Below are 16,251 nucleotides of genomic sequence, written 5' to 3' on the forward strand. Positions count from 1 at the left end.
CGAGTTGTGGTGAGTCCCCCTCCCGCTATCCGGCACGGGCACTTGCAGGGCTGCGCCTGTGCCCGTCTGGGAGCTTCGTGCGCCGAGGCTGTGTCCCGGCGCTGATCGACTCGAGTTTGGATTTAATCAATAAACGTACGTTTACTCTTCGGTTCTTTCGGTAATGTCACGTAGGTAGAAATAAAACAAAATAGATCACGACGTTTCGATAGCAACACAAGCCATCGTCTTCAGGTGACAATCGCGATAGCCGCGATGTCTGCTGCGAGCAGCACGATGTCTGCTGCCTTGTGAAGAGAAGCTGTTACCAGCAAGAGTTTCTAAAAGTTTTTGAGAACAAAGGTAGCCGAAGAAGTAGTGTTAATGGGGTATTATAGTGTAAAGATCGTGATTTATTTTGTTTTATTTCTACCTAGTAACTTTACCGAAAGAACCAAAGAGTATGGATTCCTGCAGTCACGAAAGCTTCAAATCAAACTTATGTTTCCTTTGAGTAACGATGACGATGATGGTGATGATGATGGAGATATTGGCAGTTATGATGATGGTAGTTGTGATAATGACAGTTTGTGATGACATCTGTGATGGCAGTTTTGGTGATGATAATTTTGATGAAAATTGTAATAATGGTAGTTTGAGTTGATGGCGGTTGTGATGATAATTGTGATGGCAGTGATGATAGTAATTTTCGATGATAACAGAAGTGATGGTTGTTGTGATGGCAGTCGTGGTGCTGATGATGATAATTATGATGGCAGTTGTGATTATGATGATAGTTGTGATGATGGCAGTTGTCCTGATTATGGTGACACTGCTGCTTCTGTTGATGATAATGATGATAACATGGACGCCACTGCTGCTGCTGATGATGATAATAGCTTTGATACATTCTAGATTTGAAGCTTTCGTGACTGCAAGGATTCAGACTCTTAGGTTTTTTCGGTAATTTTATTTTTTACCTACGTGACTTTGCCGAAAAAACCTAAGAGTATGAAGCTTTGATAAAGCTTCTTCTGTTGCTGATACTGCTGCTGATTTAGATGATGTTATTTCTGATGATGAAGGTTATGGTGGTAACGACGATGAACACACCATCAACTTTCAAATTCACGTGGGACAATCACGGGACACAGCCTAGGCCCTACGGGTCGCGCTGTATGGCGACAAGAGGCGTGCGTTGGGTTTGTAAATGGGCCATGTACACTTCCTTTTTAATCCACAGATGCATGGCCGATAATCGTGCCGTCAATGTCCCTCCGAACGTTGCTTGGTAGTTGTTGTCCACGGGACGTGATCCGCGGCATCGCCTTCGCCGTTACATTCCACTGCATTTTGTCCGAAAGAGTTCTGACTTTTTTTCACCAGCATCTCGACACGGCCAGAAGAGCAAGGCCATCGCCCCAACTCATTTTCGATGTCTGTGCAAAAATGTCCACTTCTGGCGTCGCTGTTTGCGTTGTTGTTTGCTCTGATTTCTACTCAAAACTAACATTGCAACGTTGCACGGTCAACGTCGGTTGACGTTGGGCCTAACGTAGGCTCAACGCTGGGCCGACGTTGGTTGACGTTAACCAAACGTTATCTTGCGTTGCCCCAACGATGGATGTTCACCTGGTCATTCTCTTCATCGCTGGTTACCGTTTGATTTCATTCCACAGGCTTGGCCACGGTCACCAATATTGTTCTGTAAACTCTCAGTTGCTTGAGCTGTAGTGGAGAGGCCGGCCTCAGATGGTTCGTGTTGTGGACATGCCCTGAGTGAAGGCTATTTGAAGTGAAATCTCTCCTCGCGAAACGTGGACGAAGATCACTTCACCACAGTGAGTGTGCCCCCTGGAAAGCCAGTGAGCGAAGTCGCTCTTGCAAATGAGACTCATCCTGGTCTTTTGTTTTTTTGAGTTCTCACCGACGAAAACAAATTCAACTTGAACTCACTCATCTCGCTCAAATATTTTGCCCGCCTACACACTCACTCATTCATTCACCCGCTCACTCTTGCAGGATGAGACTCGTCCTGGTATGTTACATTCTAAATGAGTTCAACAAAATTGAACCTTACTTTAATTCACTCACCCACCATCTAAACCTACCATCACAATCACCCACTCACTAAATCGTTCACTCACCAACCATCTCACCCACTCATTCGATCATTCACTCACCCACTGATCCACTCAACCATGTACTCATCCAGTCACCCATTGACTCTTGCATTTCAGGCTCATCCTGGTCTCTTGAGTTCTCATCTGGTTAACCAAAATCCACTTGCAACTTCCTGATCTACAGACAAAACCACGCCCACTTCCTGTCCTACAGGCAGTGCCACGCCCACTTCCTGTCCTACAGGTACACGTCACACCCACTCGCCGCCCGTTGCCATAGAAACAGGGTTGATGATAGGGGGTCGAAGCAAGGCCGATGACTTTCGCGGAACTCGTTGGGGAAACAATCGACCTGGGTGTTCTGTTTCTAAGCGCGACGGTTTTCGTCAACCAAACGTTGTGGAAATGTTCCGCTGCCCTTGTCGCAGGAAGGAAAAGCATTGTGGATGTTTTGAAGTCGTGGCTAGACTGAGAGGGGGTTATTCGGAACCCAATGTCCAGTTTGAGTGAGCATCGGGATTGATTCACGGTTCGTGAGTTCGCGAACCCAGCAATGGTCTAATACTATAGTTGCGCGGGCAAGTCCCTATCTGGGAATTCACTCCGATTAAAATTGTTTTGCTATTTATAATGTATAGAATTTATCATTATAACAACAACTCTCTTAATAAAATAATGGCATGTCGCCAAAAATATCTATGTACAAGCTTCGGGGTTGTGTTGTTAAATTGTTTTTTTTTCCATTTATGTGTAGTATCATTTTCTTTCTCTCTCTCGTAAGTACAAATTTCATCATCACCATCATCATCATCGGCATCATCATCAACATATCCATCATCGTCATTTGTCCAGGGGAAAAAAATGGTCGGAAATACTGCCTCCAGTAAAGACATGCCGCTGGGGCAACGTCGCACCAACGTTGGGCCAAAGTTGACACAACGTTTTCACCAACGTAAGGGCCCAGACATTGGCGTGTCTGCTTGGAACCATTGGCCCAACTCTGACGGAGACGTGGAGGGCGAGACCATGGCTGACAACCTGTCCAGGTTTTCCCCAGGACAGTCCCTTTCTTCGCGACAGCAGTCCTGGGAAAAAATATATATCTATTTGTCCTTCCCAGGAAACAGAAATGAAAAAAAGTAGGTTCTGCCCATTGTCAATGGCCTCGTAATAATGATAATAGTGCGCCAATCAAGACGTTGGGTTCACTGTGAGTCTCCACCTCTTCTGGTACTGTGAAATTATTCATCTTCTTGCCATGATATGTCCCCGGGTTTCGTTTTTGTACTTCAAAGGTGGCAACCCCGAGCCAGGGTAGGAAGAATAATGTACACGCCTCCGACCTCGCAACCACCCTTCCCCCACACCCCACTCCACCCTCCGCCTCTCCCCAACGATTCGATAAGTTGTCACGATGCGGAGTTGCAATGCGATTAAAAAATAGATCCGTTCATAATTTTTGTGTGTTTTTGTCCCATCCCATTTGCCCCTTTTATCAGATCAACTGAATAATTTCTTCATGATGTTATCACGATGTTATCAAGGAGATCACCGCTAATAATCGCAATGATCAATCGGGATGTGTGGGGCGGATCGCATCGATTCGCCGAGTCAAATCCGATCCCATAAGCTCGCGATCTTTCGGTTGCAGTACCGTACATCACATGGACTAGTTAACAAACTCAGGTTCAGTGACATCGCCGTATCGACTGTTGGGAAGACGATGGGCGATGAACGCTGGACGGTGACGATGCAAAGGCGGCGTCCGAGAGTCGAGGGTGCCCATCGTGGAGATGGAGCGATGATGATCGCGTCGTGCGCAGGAGCCGATTTGGACCGTGGCACCGACCGTGGAAAAGTACGGGGGAGGCCTTCATCCAGCGGTGGATAGAGCACGGCTCATTATGATAAATAAAACAAATACTAATGCGGACGTTTTGCTCTACAGCACGAGGGCGACTGGCTCTCGTGAAATCGTGCAGCCACTCGGGAAGCTGCAATCACCGCCAGCGGCAGAGGCTCCCGAATCAGCGCAACTCATCATCGCCTTCCTCTTCCTCATCGTGACAGCTCACCGGATCGCGTCGCGAAAGGGGGGCGAATCCGCAATTTACCGCCCCACAACCTCCCCCCCCCCCCGTCCGCCCCATCCATCTCCCCCCTGACCTCCCTCCATCGTCCCAATGATTCTGACCCCCCCCCTCCACCTCCCCATCGATCAAAAGCGGCGATCGATCGCAACCGACGACCGGTCCCCGCAAAAAGTTCCAAGAGTTCCTCTCGTTCGTTGGTTCGTTCAATTCCCTTCGTTCCTCTAACCGCCTCCGCGGTCCACATTCTTCCCCGCCATTCCCACCGCCGCCGCCGCACCGGCAGCAGCCGACCCCGATCCTGCCGCCGCAGCTGATGCCGATGCCGCTCCGACCGCCGCTGCCGCTCCCGTAGCCGCCGTCGTAGGCGCCGCAACAGGAGCGGCGGCGGCCACGTGGCCGTACAGGTGCGCCAGCGTGCGGAAGCGCGGCCCCCACTCGTGCAGGTAGTCGTAGCTCTGGTCGCCGTCGGTGGACGTCGACGGAGCCCCCTGCGACCGCGACGACGACTCGGAGCCGAGCGAGCCGAGCGAGCTGAGCGAGCCCAGCGAGCCGGCCACGGACGAGCCGCTCCCCTCGTAGCCGTACACCTGCACCGAGTCGTAGGGGGGTGCCGCCGGGTCGGCGTCCACCTCCCGCAGGCGCACCTGGATGAACTCGTCCATGCAGGTGCCCACGCGCGAGCGAACGCCGGATGGCGCGGCGGACGCGCCGTTGTTGTTGTTGTTGCCGCTGCCGTGATTGGCGGCGGCGGCGGCGGTTGTGCCGCCGCTGCAGCTGGTGGTTGTGGGCGGTAGGTGATGGTGCTGGTGGCGGTGCTGCTGCTGCTGGTTGTGGTGGCTGTGGTGGTAGTGGTTGTTGGACGCCGCCGATGCGGCGGTTGTTGTTGTTGTTGCCGCCGATGCCGCCGTGGCGAGCGGGACGCGGTTGGGCTGGCGAACGCCGTCGTGGTTGTTGTTGTGGTGGTGGTGGTTGTTGTGGTGGTGGCTGTTGTTGTTGCCGTGGTGGTGGTGGTTGTTGTTGTTGTGGTGAGCGCCGCCGCCGCCGCTGCACGAGGAGGAGGTGAGCGGGCGGGCGTGCGGGTAGGTGAGCGTGACGAGGTCGAAGGTCGCGGTGTCCTCTTCGCCGCCCCCCTCCTCGTCGTAGCGGACGATGTTCTCGCAGATGTCGTCGTCCTCCGGCAGGGACGGAGCCTTCTTCTTGCGGCGGCGCACCGAGACGAAGAGGAGGATGAGGACTGGAGGTGGAGGGAGGAGGTGGAGGAGGGGAGAGTTTGAGAGGTTAACGTGGTGAGAAATGGAGAGAGAGAGGAGAGACTTTTGACTTTTAAACAACTTGTATTGCGGTCAGCAGCAACAGCACTGGAGGCGATTTCGATTCGAAATACACAGTCACCAGCAAACAAATGAAAATAAACGCTACAAATCCACGCGCTGTGGTGCTAGACAGAGTTAGAGACAGAGAGAGACAGAGAGGGACAGTGAGAGACAGGGAGAGACAGAGAGAAACAGAGAGAGACAGAGACAGAGAGAGACATAGGGACAGAGAGAGACAGAGAGACAGAGAGAGACAGAGAGGGACAGTGAGAGACAGAGAGACAGAGACAGAGAGGGACAGAGACAGAGAGAGACAGAGGGGCAGAGAGAGACAGAGAGGGACAGAGGGACAGAGAGAGACAGAGAGGGACAGAGGGACAGAGAGAGACAGAGAGAGACAGAGAGGGACAGAGAGAGACAGAGAGAGATAGAGACACACCACAGAGAGCATGGTGGTAGGAACTGGTGCAGAATTTAAGAGACAACAGATGGAGACACAGAGACACACGTGGAGAGGCAGAGAGAGACAGAGAGAGACAGAGAGGGACAGAGAGAGACAGACAGAGACAGAGAGAGGGACAGACAGAGATAGAGACACACCACAGAGACCATGGTGGTAGGACCTGGTGCAGAATTTAAGAGACAACAGATGGAGACACAGAGACACACGTGGGGAGGCAGAGAGAGACAGAGAGAGACAGAGAGGGACAGATGTGTATCCACGACCCCTTCTTGTCATATCTGGCTGGAACATTGTCTGAAAGAAGAGCCCTACGAAGTTCACGACGCTCCAAAACAGTTCTGGTATCGCCGACAGCCGCCACAACGACTGATGCCGACTCTCCATGACTCGTCCATTGACCACGTACGCCATGATCGCGCGACAGAGAGGGACAGAGAGAGAGACAGAGATAGACAGACAGAGATAGAGACACACCACAAAGACCACGGTGGTAGGACCTGGCGCAGTATTCAAGAGACGCGGGACGCTGCCGTCACCGGCATCTGCCGCGGTGAAATCGGCACGTGTCGACTCCGGCGCGAGGAGCCGCCCTCTCAGCAGGGTGACAGCGGAGTCCATCGCTGAGCAGCGCGAGACGTTTTAATTACGCAATTAACTCGGCGACCTCCTCCGTGCCCCCCCCCAGACCCCCATTGCACGTCAGCGATTAATTAATTAATTAGCACAATCGTTAAGAGAGGCCCCACGCCGATCTGAGCGAGAACGTCCCGGACACCCGGTCGTTCGATTCACGCCGCTCACGATTTTTTATTGTTAGTTTATTTTTTTATTTTTTTTACATATAATTACATTAAACCGGCGTTCGTGACGTCGGACAATTGGCAAAGGCAGGCAGGTCGTGGCGCGGTGGGGTGAAGTGTGGGTGACTCCCACCTCATCCAGAGACCTCCTGACCGGCGTGGAAGAGTCACAAAATACCCTCGAGAGAATCTCAGCGTCACCGCGACCCGCTTCGTGTGTTTGTTGTCTTCCCCCCCCCCCGCAACCTCCGATTGCCATTGTTAGCTACGTACGGTGCGAAAGAAGCTCAACACATATACACAACACCCATAGACTCAACACGGCCCATAGACTCAACACTACCCATAGACTCAACACGGCCCATAGACTCAACACGGCCCATAGACTCAACACTGCCCATAGACTCAACACTACCCATAGACTCAGCACTGTCCATAGACTCAACACTGTGTACGGACTTAACACTGCCCATAGACTCAACACTGCCCATAGACTCAACACTGCCCATAGACTCAACACTGCCCATAGACTCAGCACTGCCCATAGACTCAACACTGAGTACGGACTTAACACTGCCCATAGACTCAACACTGCCCATAGACTCAACACTGCCCATAGACTCAATACTGCCCATAGACTCAGCACTGCCCATAGACTCAACACTGAGTACGGACTTAACACTGCCCATAGACTCAACACTGCCCATAGACTCAGCACTGCCCATAGACTCAACACTGTGTACGGACTTAACACTGCCCATAGACTCAACACTGCCCATAGACTAACATTGCCCATAGACTCAACACTGCCCATAGACTCGATACTGCCCATAGACTCAACACTGCCCATAGACTCAGCACTGCCCATAGAGCCAACACTACACCATAGACTCAACACCGCACCTCCGATTGGCACAGTTGGCTATGTACGGCGTGAAAGAAGATCACCGCTCCCCCGGCCAACCACTCCCTGCAGAGCCTCGCTCGCCCACGCACGATACGACAGCGCCTAAATCTATAAAGACTCTAATCTGTGTCTCAAAACCCTCTGGGGTACAAGGTAGAAAGCTGAAATGTGGTACATAGGTAGCTTTAAGGACACAAACAACAGGACAAATCTGAAAATCCCAGATTTTTCGTTTTAAGGCCCCCAAATCTCGATGTTTAAGTGCTCCATAAATGTGTGTGGGTGTCATTCAGAAACAGTTCAAAATATAAGATTGCGGGTTTTTTTCATTTGATAGAGCGTTCGAGAAGCAAATCAAATTAAAGCGAATTCAATTGTTCTATATTTTATTGTTTTTAAGATATTTCGGATTCAAGCGGTTTTGACCGAAAACATCCGCATTTTTATGACGTGCAAAATTGAATCATTTGAAAACAGAAAAAGGTAGAAGCTTCCCCACACAGACTATCAAGTTAATTAATGTTTGTTTAAAAAATATATAACGGAATATTTAAATTCAGCGGTGTCCGATGGGTACGTCTTTCTTGCGAAAAAACACCACAATTCTGGAGCAGTTGTTAGTGTCTGATCGTAGATAAAAAACTAGTAAAAAAAGTAAAACATCACATCGGGTTAATTATATTCATTGAAAACGTTTGCATGACGAAGACAGGCTTAATGAATTCGTGAATAATAATAAAAATAAAAAATAATAATGAATAATAATGACCAGAGGTGGGACAAAGTCATTGTTATGCAAGTCCAAGTCGAGTCGCAAGTCATCAAATTCATGACTCGAGTCTGACTCGAGTCCAAGTCACATGACTCGAGTCCACATCTCATAGGTGGGACAAAGTCATTGTTATGCAAGTCCAAGTCGAGTCGCAAGTCATCAAATTCATGACTCGAGTCTGACTCGAGTCCAAGTCACATGACTCGAGTCCACACCTCTGATAATGACTAATACAAGAACCCAGGCGTACTCATGTTTCTATTTGTTGCTGATCGAGGAGGAGGCGGCCTATGGTGCCAGGCTCCGGCTGGGCGAGGCGAGCGATCGAGCGCTCCATCCGTCAAGGTCATTGCTCGCATCACGAACACCCCCCCCATCACACGTCCCACCCCCCGCCGACTCCCCACCCGCCCTCCTCTCCCCACTCGCCACCTCCCACCTCTCATCTGCGGTCGGTAAAACACTCACCCACACCCCCCTCCTCTGCCAGCAAGCCCCCCCCCCCTCCCCCCACCGTGACCCGGTCGACCGTGACAGGGCAGCCGAGGTGGCGCGGGTCAGCGTTGGACACGCGACAATTCATCCTGCCTTCGCCACCCTCGACTTCCACCCCCCCACACACACACCCCACCTCGCCTGAGCCTCACTTCTACCCCACCCCAACGTGTTCGTTCAGCCAGCCAGCCACTCACCCAGCCAGGCTATTAAGCCCTTTCTCACAGATGTCTACCGGACATCTGTGAGAAAGAGCGTTCTAGCTCATCGGATTCCACCAGTACGAGTCTGAAAAAAATATTCTGATTCTGTTCACCTACCCACCCACCCACCTACCCACCACTCAACCATTCACCTACCCACCCATTCACTCACCCACTTACCAATTTGCCGAACCACCCACTCAACCACGCAACGATATACTCGTCCAAGCATTCAGCTACCAACTCAGCCACCTACCAATGTCCTTAACCACCCTACCAACCACTCACACAACCATGCAACAATCCACTCACCGACAAACTCACCCACCAACAACCCACCTATGCAATCACCCACCCCATCTAACTACTCAAGCAACCACGCACCCACCCACTCAACCACCCACCCACCCACTCAACCACCCACCAAACCTCCGAAACAATCATTCAACCGGCCATCTCATCACGAGCGGTGGGTAAGCGGGAAGGTATTTACACAGCACCCGAAACAATCTTCGAATGCTGCCGATGATTTAGACCTCTGGTGACCGAGCATCCCACCCATCCATCCATCAATCCATCAATCATCTCCCTCCGTCGCACGTGGCAGCCCCCTCCTCTGGGACGCTTTGTTGAACCCATCTAGAGAGAGATCCGAGCGGTCACTTCCCCTTGTTCACCCCCCCCCCTCCCCTTGCCCCCCCCCCCATCCCCCGACGGCCGCTTGCTCTGCACGACCCCGGATCACTGCGTGCCTTTCACCCAGCAGCAAAACGCTCGCCCCTCGCCACGTGTCTCACTAAGCTCCGGTGATGTTTAATCTCCTCCGAAGACGAGAAGATGCACCCCCCGCCCCCTCGTATATAGCCCCCAACAGATTGTTGTGCTTTGCCACTAAACCCCCTCCGTGTGCGCCTGCGTAGATGCTACTCGCGAACGGCGCTTGGCCCCGACAGTCCGTTAGAAAGGCGACACGGCGATGGGTCGGAGCTTTGTCCTTGCGAGCTTGGCAGACGACGTGTGGATGATGCGCACTGGGAACCTCCTGCAAACTTGTTCTCGGTGTCAAAATTAACCAAATCGGAAGACTCGTCAAAGAATGAGACGGACGGACGGACGAGGCTGAAATGGGAACGTCCGCGCAGAGATCGAGTCGATGCGAGCAAGAGAGAGAGAGAGGAGAGAGAGCAGAGAGAGAGCTACGCGTCGGAGGCCGTCGGACTGCGTGAAGGGCTGCGTGCAGAACGAGAGAGAGCGAGAGAGTGAGCGAGAGAGTGAGCGAGTGAGCGAGAGAGTGAGCGAGAGAGTGACCGAGAGAGTGAGCGAGTGAGCGAGAGAGTGAGCGAGAGAGTGAGCGAGAGAGTGAGCGAGTGAGCGAGAGAGTGAGCGAGAGAGTGACCGAGAGAGTGAGCGAGAGAGTGAGCGAGAGAGAGAGCGAGAGGTGGGGGTTTACATAAAGCAAAGTAAAAAAAAAAATTACGAAATGATGAACGAAGCAAAGTGCCGACTACACCGAGCATCTTCTTGTTTCCACTGATCGTAAAAGAAAAAGAGAGAGCAGAGAGAGAGAGAGGAGAGAGCAGAGAGAGAGGGGAGAGCGAGCAGAGAGAGAGAGAGCGATCAAGCGTTGGGAACACGATTGATTACAAGACGAACGGACGTGAGATGTGATGTGAGGCTGCGACGCGCTTTGACGGATGGATGGAGCGCCCACGTTGAGAAGGATGAACGGCATCCTCGAATGTCGAGTAATTACTCGCTGAGAGGTGGACTATCCGCGCGCGCGCGTGCGTGTGCGCTCGTGTGTGTGCGCTCGTGTGTGCGTGTGTGCGTGTGTGCGCTCGTGTGTGCGTGTGTGTGCGCGTGCTCAACACACTGATGTCGAAATGGCGTGTGTGTACGTGCGTGTGTGCGTGCGTGTGTGCGTGTGTGTGTGTGCGTGTGTGCGTGTGTGTACGTGTGTGCGTGTGTGTGTGTGTACGTGCGTGCGTGTGTGCGTGTGTGTACGCGTGTTCGTGTGTGTGTGCGTGTGTGTGTGCGTGAGTGTGTGCGTGTGTACGTGTGTGTACGTGTGTGTACGTGTGTGTGCAGTGCCGGCATTCATGGATCTTCGCAAACAGCACTTGCCCTAATAGTCTGCTAAAGGCTATATGGGGGATCTTTGTATTTGTGCACCTAGCCTGGCTCACGAACCATGGTGATGTCATCGCCAGTTATTGGCGAATGGCGACTGTTGTGGCCGGGTCTGTGGGGAGTGGTGGCGCAGTGGTTAGCGTGGCGATCCGAGTTAGATTCCCGCTCGCGACCAAATAAAAGCGGCGAATATTTAAACCAGTCCCTAGGCCTCCCCTAGTTCCACTCAGCCTCGAATGGGTACCTTCGTGCACTTGTCCCAGCAAACTGTGAAGGGCTACACGGGGGAACTTTGTCTTTGCTTAACTCACTCCAGGGCCATCACATGCAGTAAACGATGTGACGGACCGTCAAGGGTCAAACTATATATATTGCTGGAACGACAACATGATGAATATATATACACACACACACACGCGCAGAAGAAAGCCGGGCCGGTGTTGGCAGGACTTGCGAAAACTGTGTCGGAGGTCGAATGGATTTCGTGTCGATTGACAGGCAAAGCAGAGAGTGGCGGGGAGTCGGAAGAGAGGAGAGGTAAGAGAGATGGAGAGAGAGAGATGGAGAGAGAGAGAGAGATGGAGAGAGAGATTTAGGACGTGGGAAAGACGTGCTTATGCGTTCGCGTAGTGGTTAGTGCAGTAGTTAGTGTAGTAGTTAGTGCAGTAGTTAGTGTAATGGTTAGTGTAGTGGTTAGTGTAGTGGTTAGTGTAGTAGTTAGTGTAGTGGTTAGTGTAGTGGTTAGTGTAGTAGTTAGTGTAGTAGTTAGTGTAATGGTTAGTGTAGTGGTTAGTATAGTGGTTAGTGTAGTAGTTAGTGTAGTGGTTAGTGTAGTGGTTAGTGTAGTAGTTAGTGTAGTAGTTAGTGTAATGGTTAGTGTAGTGGTTAGTGTAGTGGTTAGTGTAGTAGTTAGTGTAGTGGTTAGTGTAGTGGTTAGTGTAGTAGTTAGTGTAGTAGTTAGTGTAATGGTTAGTGTAGTGGTTAGTGTAGTGGTTAGTGTAGTAGTTAGTGTAATGGTTAGTGTAGTGGTTAGTGTAGTAGTTAGTGTAGTAGTTAGTGTAATGGTTAGTGCAGTAGTTAGTGTAGTAGTTAGTGTAGTAGTTAGTGTAGTGGTTAGTGTAGTGGTTAGTGTAGTGGTTAGTGTAGTAGTCAGTGTAGTAGTTAGTGTAGTAGTTAGTGCAATCGTTAGCACACTGCGCTTAGGAAACCAGCCACGCGAGGACGATTCCCGCTCACGGTCAACACCAGTGACGATTATTTTATCAGGTCCCGGGCCTCTCCTAGGTCGACTCAGCCTCACATGAGTACCTGGTGCTGTCCACCCACCCCCTCGCTTACCCTTCTGGCCTTTATCGGCGCACCAACAATTAGCGCGGTTGGCTACGGACGGGCGCTACATAAGTTCAACATATATACAATACTAGCTAACACCAATTGACCCACAGGTCTGTTGACGCTATAAGGAGGATCTTTGTCATTGCAGGCATGAGTGTAAGAGGTATATGTGTGCACACAAATAGCACTTGCCCTAACAGTCTATTAAAGACTATTCAAGGCATTCTTGTTTTGATCTTGGTGTACGTGGACATGTTCGTATGCATGTGACACGTGTACGTGTAGTTTGCAGGCTGCATCTCTCTCTCGATCTCTCTCCTGCTCTCTCTTTCGCTTGTGTGTGTCTCTCTCTCTCTGTGACTCTCCGTGTCTGTGTGTGTGTCTCTCTCTCTGTGTGTCTCTCTGTCTCTCTGTGTGTCTCTCTCTCTCATGTTCACCTTCTGAAGCGCTCGCTCTTCACCATGGCGTGCACCATGACACCACAACCACCACCACCACGTGACTTTTCTTTAGTATTGTGCGCGGTGCTTTCAGCGCCACAGCGCGTCGATTTGTAGCGTTATTTTCATTTGTTTGCTGATGACTGTATTTCATATTAAAATCGCCTCCAGTGCTTTTGCCGCTGGTGTGCAATAAAAGTTGTTTAAAAGTCAAAATCTTTCGCTCGCTTTCTCTCCCGCTCCCTCTCCCACTCTCTCTCCCCGCTCTCTCTCCCGCTCTCTCGCTCGCTGTCGCTCTCTGTATCTCTCTCTCCCGCTCACTATTCTCTCGCTCGCTGTCGCTCTCTGTATCTCTCTCTGTCGCTCCTCTCCCACTCTCTCTCCCCACTCTCTCTCCCGCTCTCTCGCTCGCTGTCGCTCTCTGTATCTCTCTCTGTCGCTCACTCGCCCCTCCCCTCACTCACTGAGCAAGATGAGTAGGCAGGCGAGGATGGCGATGAGCGCGTGCACGCTGAGCCCGCGGGCAGCACTGCGAGCGCCTGCAGGGTGCACGCGGTGACGGCGCCACGGCGGCTGCAGGCGCAGACGCGCACGCGCACGGTCGCCGTGCTGCTGAGCGCGCCCGGCGAGCCCGAGTCCTCCAGCACCACGGACAGCGGCAGCACCAGGCCCAGGGGTGGACAGCTCCTCGGCACCACCGCGGGACAGGCGCCGACGCAGGGATAGGGAGGCCGTGCCGTCTGGGGGGGGGGGGGGTGGGTTGGTTGAGGTGGGGAGAGGAGTGGGGACGCAGTTGGTGGTGCAGTGGTTGAGCGTGTGGTGCTGCGAGCTGAGATCGATTCGGGCTCACGTGAAAGCCGACGCCGGTCACGATTATCTGAACCGGTGTGCTGGGCCCTCCCCCCCCACCCCCCACCCCCCCACCCCCCCCTTCACCACCGCCGATAGATTATATTTAATCAACATTTTTGATTTCATCTCGCGGGAAAATGCACCTTCCGTAACCCTTTTGGCTGGCCATCGAACAAAGACGGTCACTGCTTCGCGCGCTTTCAGATGCGCTTCTGCGGCCCGTCTGGAACGCTCTTCCTTCCCATATTAGGAAGTCAGTGAAGCTACGCCACTTTCAAATATCGATGAATTTTTTTTCTTTAGAAATGATTTTCGTGTGACTACGTACGGTGCAAACGAAGTTCAACATTCATTCGTAGACACATAGAAAGCGAGTACCTGGTGGGATGAGTATTAACATCGTCACCAGTGACACAAAGGCGGCCCGGGCGTGGTGCTGGCCACCCTCACCCTCGTGTGCCGTGTGGCCTTCGTAGGTGCTAACAGGACTTGCCCCGACAGTCTGCGAAGGCTATATGGGGGTTCTTTATCTTTGGGCAAGACGGAGGTGGGATGAAGGGGGGGGGGCGAAGGCGGGAGGCGGAAGTGGGGGAGGGGGGGAGGGGCACGCAAGGGGGGTACGGGGAGAAAGTGAGAACATCGTGGCCCCGGAGAGGTATGGAGATGAGGGTGTGGGGTGGGAGGGGAGGGGGAGTGATAGAGGAATGGAGGGAGGGGGTGGTATGTGGAGGAGATGATAGGGGTTAGTGGGTTTAGAGGGTGGGGGTTAGTGGGGGAGAGGGTGGGGGTTAGTGGGTTTAGAGGGTGGGGGTTAGTGGGTTTAGAGGGTGGGGGTTAGTGGGGGAGAGGGTGGGGGTTAGTGGGTTTAGAGGGTGGGGGTTAGTGGGGGAGAGGGTGCGGGGTTAGTGGGTTTAGAGGGTGGGGGTTAGTGGGGAGAGGGTGGGGGTTAGTGGGTTTAGAGGGTGGGGGTTAGTGGGGGAGAGGGTGGGGGTTAGTGGGTTTAGAGGGTGGGGGTTAGTGGGGGAGAGGGTGGGGGTTAGTGGGTTTAGAGGGTGGGGGTTAGTGGGTTTAGAGGGTGGGGGTTAGTGGGGGAGAGGGTGGGGGTTTTGTGGGTTTAGAGGGTGGGGGTTAGTGGGGGGAGAGGGTGGGGGTTAGTGGGTTTAGAGGGTGGGGGTTAGTGGGGGAGAGGGTGGGGGTTAGTGGGTTTAGAGGGTGGGGGTTAGTGGGTTTAGAGGGTGGGGGTTAGTGGGGGAGAGGGTGGGGTTAGTGGGTTTAGAGGGTGGGGGTTAGTGGGGGAGAGGGTGGGGGTTAGTGGGTTTAGAGGGTGGGGGTTAGTGGTTTAGAGGGTGGGGGTTAGTGGGGGAGAGGGTGGGGGTTAGTGGTTTTAGAGGGTGGGGGTTAGTGGGGGAGAGGGTGGGGGTTAGTGGGTTTAGAGGGTGGGAGTTAGTGGGTTTAGAGGGTGGGGGTTAGTGGGGGAGAGGGTGGGGGTTAGTGGGTTTAGAGGGTGGGGGTTAGTGGGGAGAGGGTGGGGGTTAGTGGGTTTAGAGGGTGGGGGTTAGTGGGTTTAGAGGGTGGGGGTTAGTGGGGGAGAGGGTGGGGGTTAGTGGGTTTAGAGGGTGGGGTTAGTTGGGGAGAGGGTGGGGGTTAGTGGGTTTAGAGGGTGGGGGTTAGTGGGTTTAGAGGGTGGGGGTTAGTGGGGGAGAGGGTAGGGGTTAGTGGGTTTAGAGGGTGGGGGTTAGTGGGTTTAGACGGGTGGGGGTTAGTGGGTTTAGAGGGTGGGGGGTTAGTGGGGGAGAGGGTGGGGGTTAGTGGGTTTAGAGGGTGGGGGTTAGTGGGTTTAGAGGGTGGGGGTTAGTGGGAGAGAGGATGGGGGTTAGTGGGTTTAGAGGGTGGGGGTTAGTGGGGAGAGGGTGGGGGTTAGTGGGTTTAGAGGGTGGGGGTTAGTGGGTTTAGAGGGTGGGGGTTAGTGGGGGAGAGGGTGGGGGTTAGTGGGTTTAGAGGGTGGGGGTTAGTGGGGGAGAGGGTGGGGGTTAGTGGGTTTAGAGGGTGGGGGGTTAGTGGGTTTAGAGGGTGGGGGTTAGTGAGGGAGAGGGTGGGGGTTAGTGGGTTTAGAGGGTGGGGGTTAGTGGGGGAGAGGGTGGGGGTTAGTGAGGGAGAGGGTGGGGATTAGTGGGTTTAGAGGGTGGGGTTAGTGGGTTTAGAGGGTGGGGGTTAGTGAGGGAGAGGGTGGGGTTAGTGGGTTTAGAGGGTGGGGGTTAGTGGGTTTAGAGGGTGGGGGTTAGTGGGTTTAGAGGGTGGGGGTTAGTGGGGGAGAGGGTAGGGGTTAGTGGGTTTAGAGGGTGGGGG

The 16,251-nt window shown here is 52.9% G+C and overlaps 1 protein-coding gene across 1 annotated transcript in view; it reads right to left on the reverse strand.

Annotated features, from left to right (window-relative positions):
• Positions 1-4,290: 4,290 nt before the first annotated feature.
• Positions 4,291-16,251, reverse strand: part of LOC144946726 (cadherin-7-like) — an 88,480-nt gene continuing 76,519 nt past the window's right edge. Inside the window, 4 exon segments of the mRNA XM_078875855.1 lie at positions 4,291-5,429; positions 13,518-13,574; positions 13,577-13,727; positions 13,729-13,833. Of these exon segments, the coding sequence (XP_078731981.1) occupies positions 4,417-5,429; positions 13,518-13,574; positions 13,577-13,727; positions 13,729-13,833 (1,326 nt within the window). The 3' untranslated portion in view covers positions 4,291-4,416.

This window comes from Lampetra fluviatilis, chromosome 42 (genome assembly GCF_964198595.1).
Source record: "Lampetra fluviatilis chromosome 42, kcLamFluv1.1, whole genome shotgun sequence".
Taxonomy (NCBI): Eukaryota; Metazoa; Chordata; class Hyperoartia; order Petromyzontiformes; family Petromyzontidae; genus Lampetra; species Lampetra fluviatilis.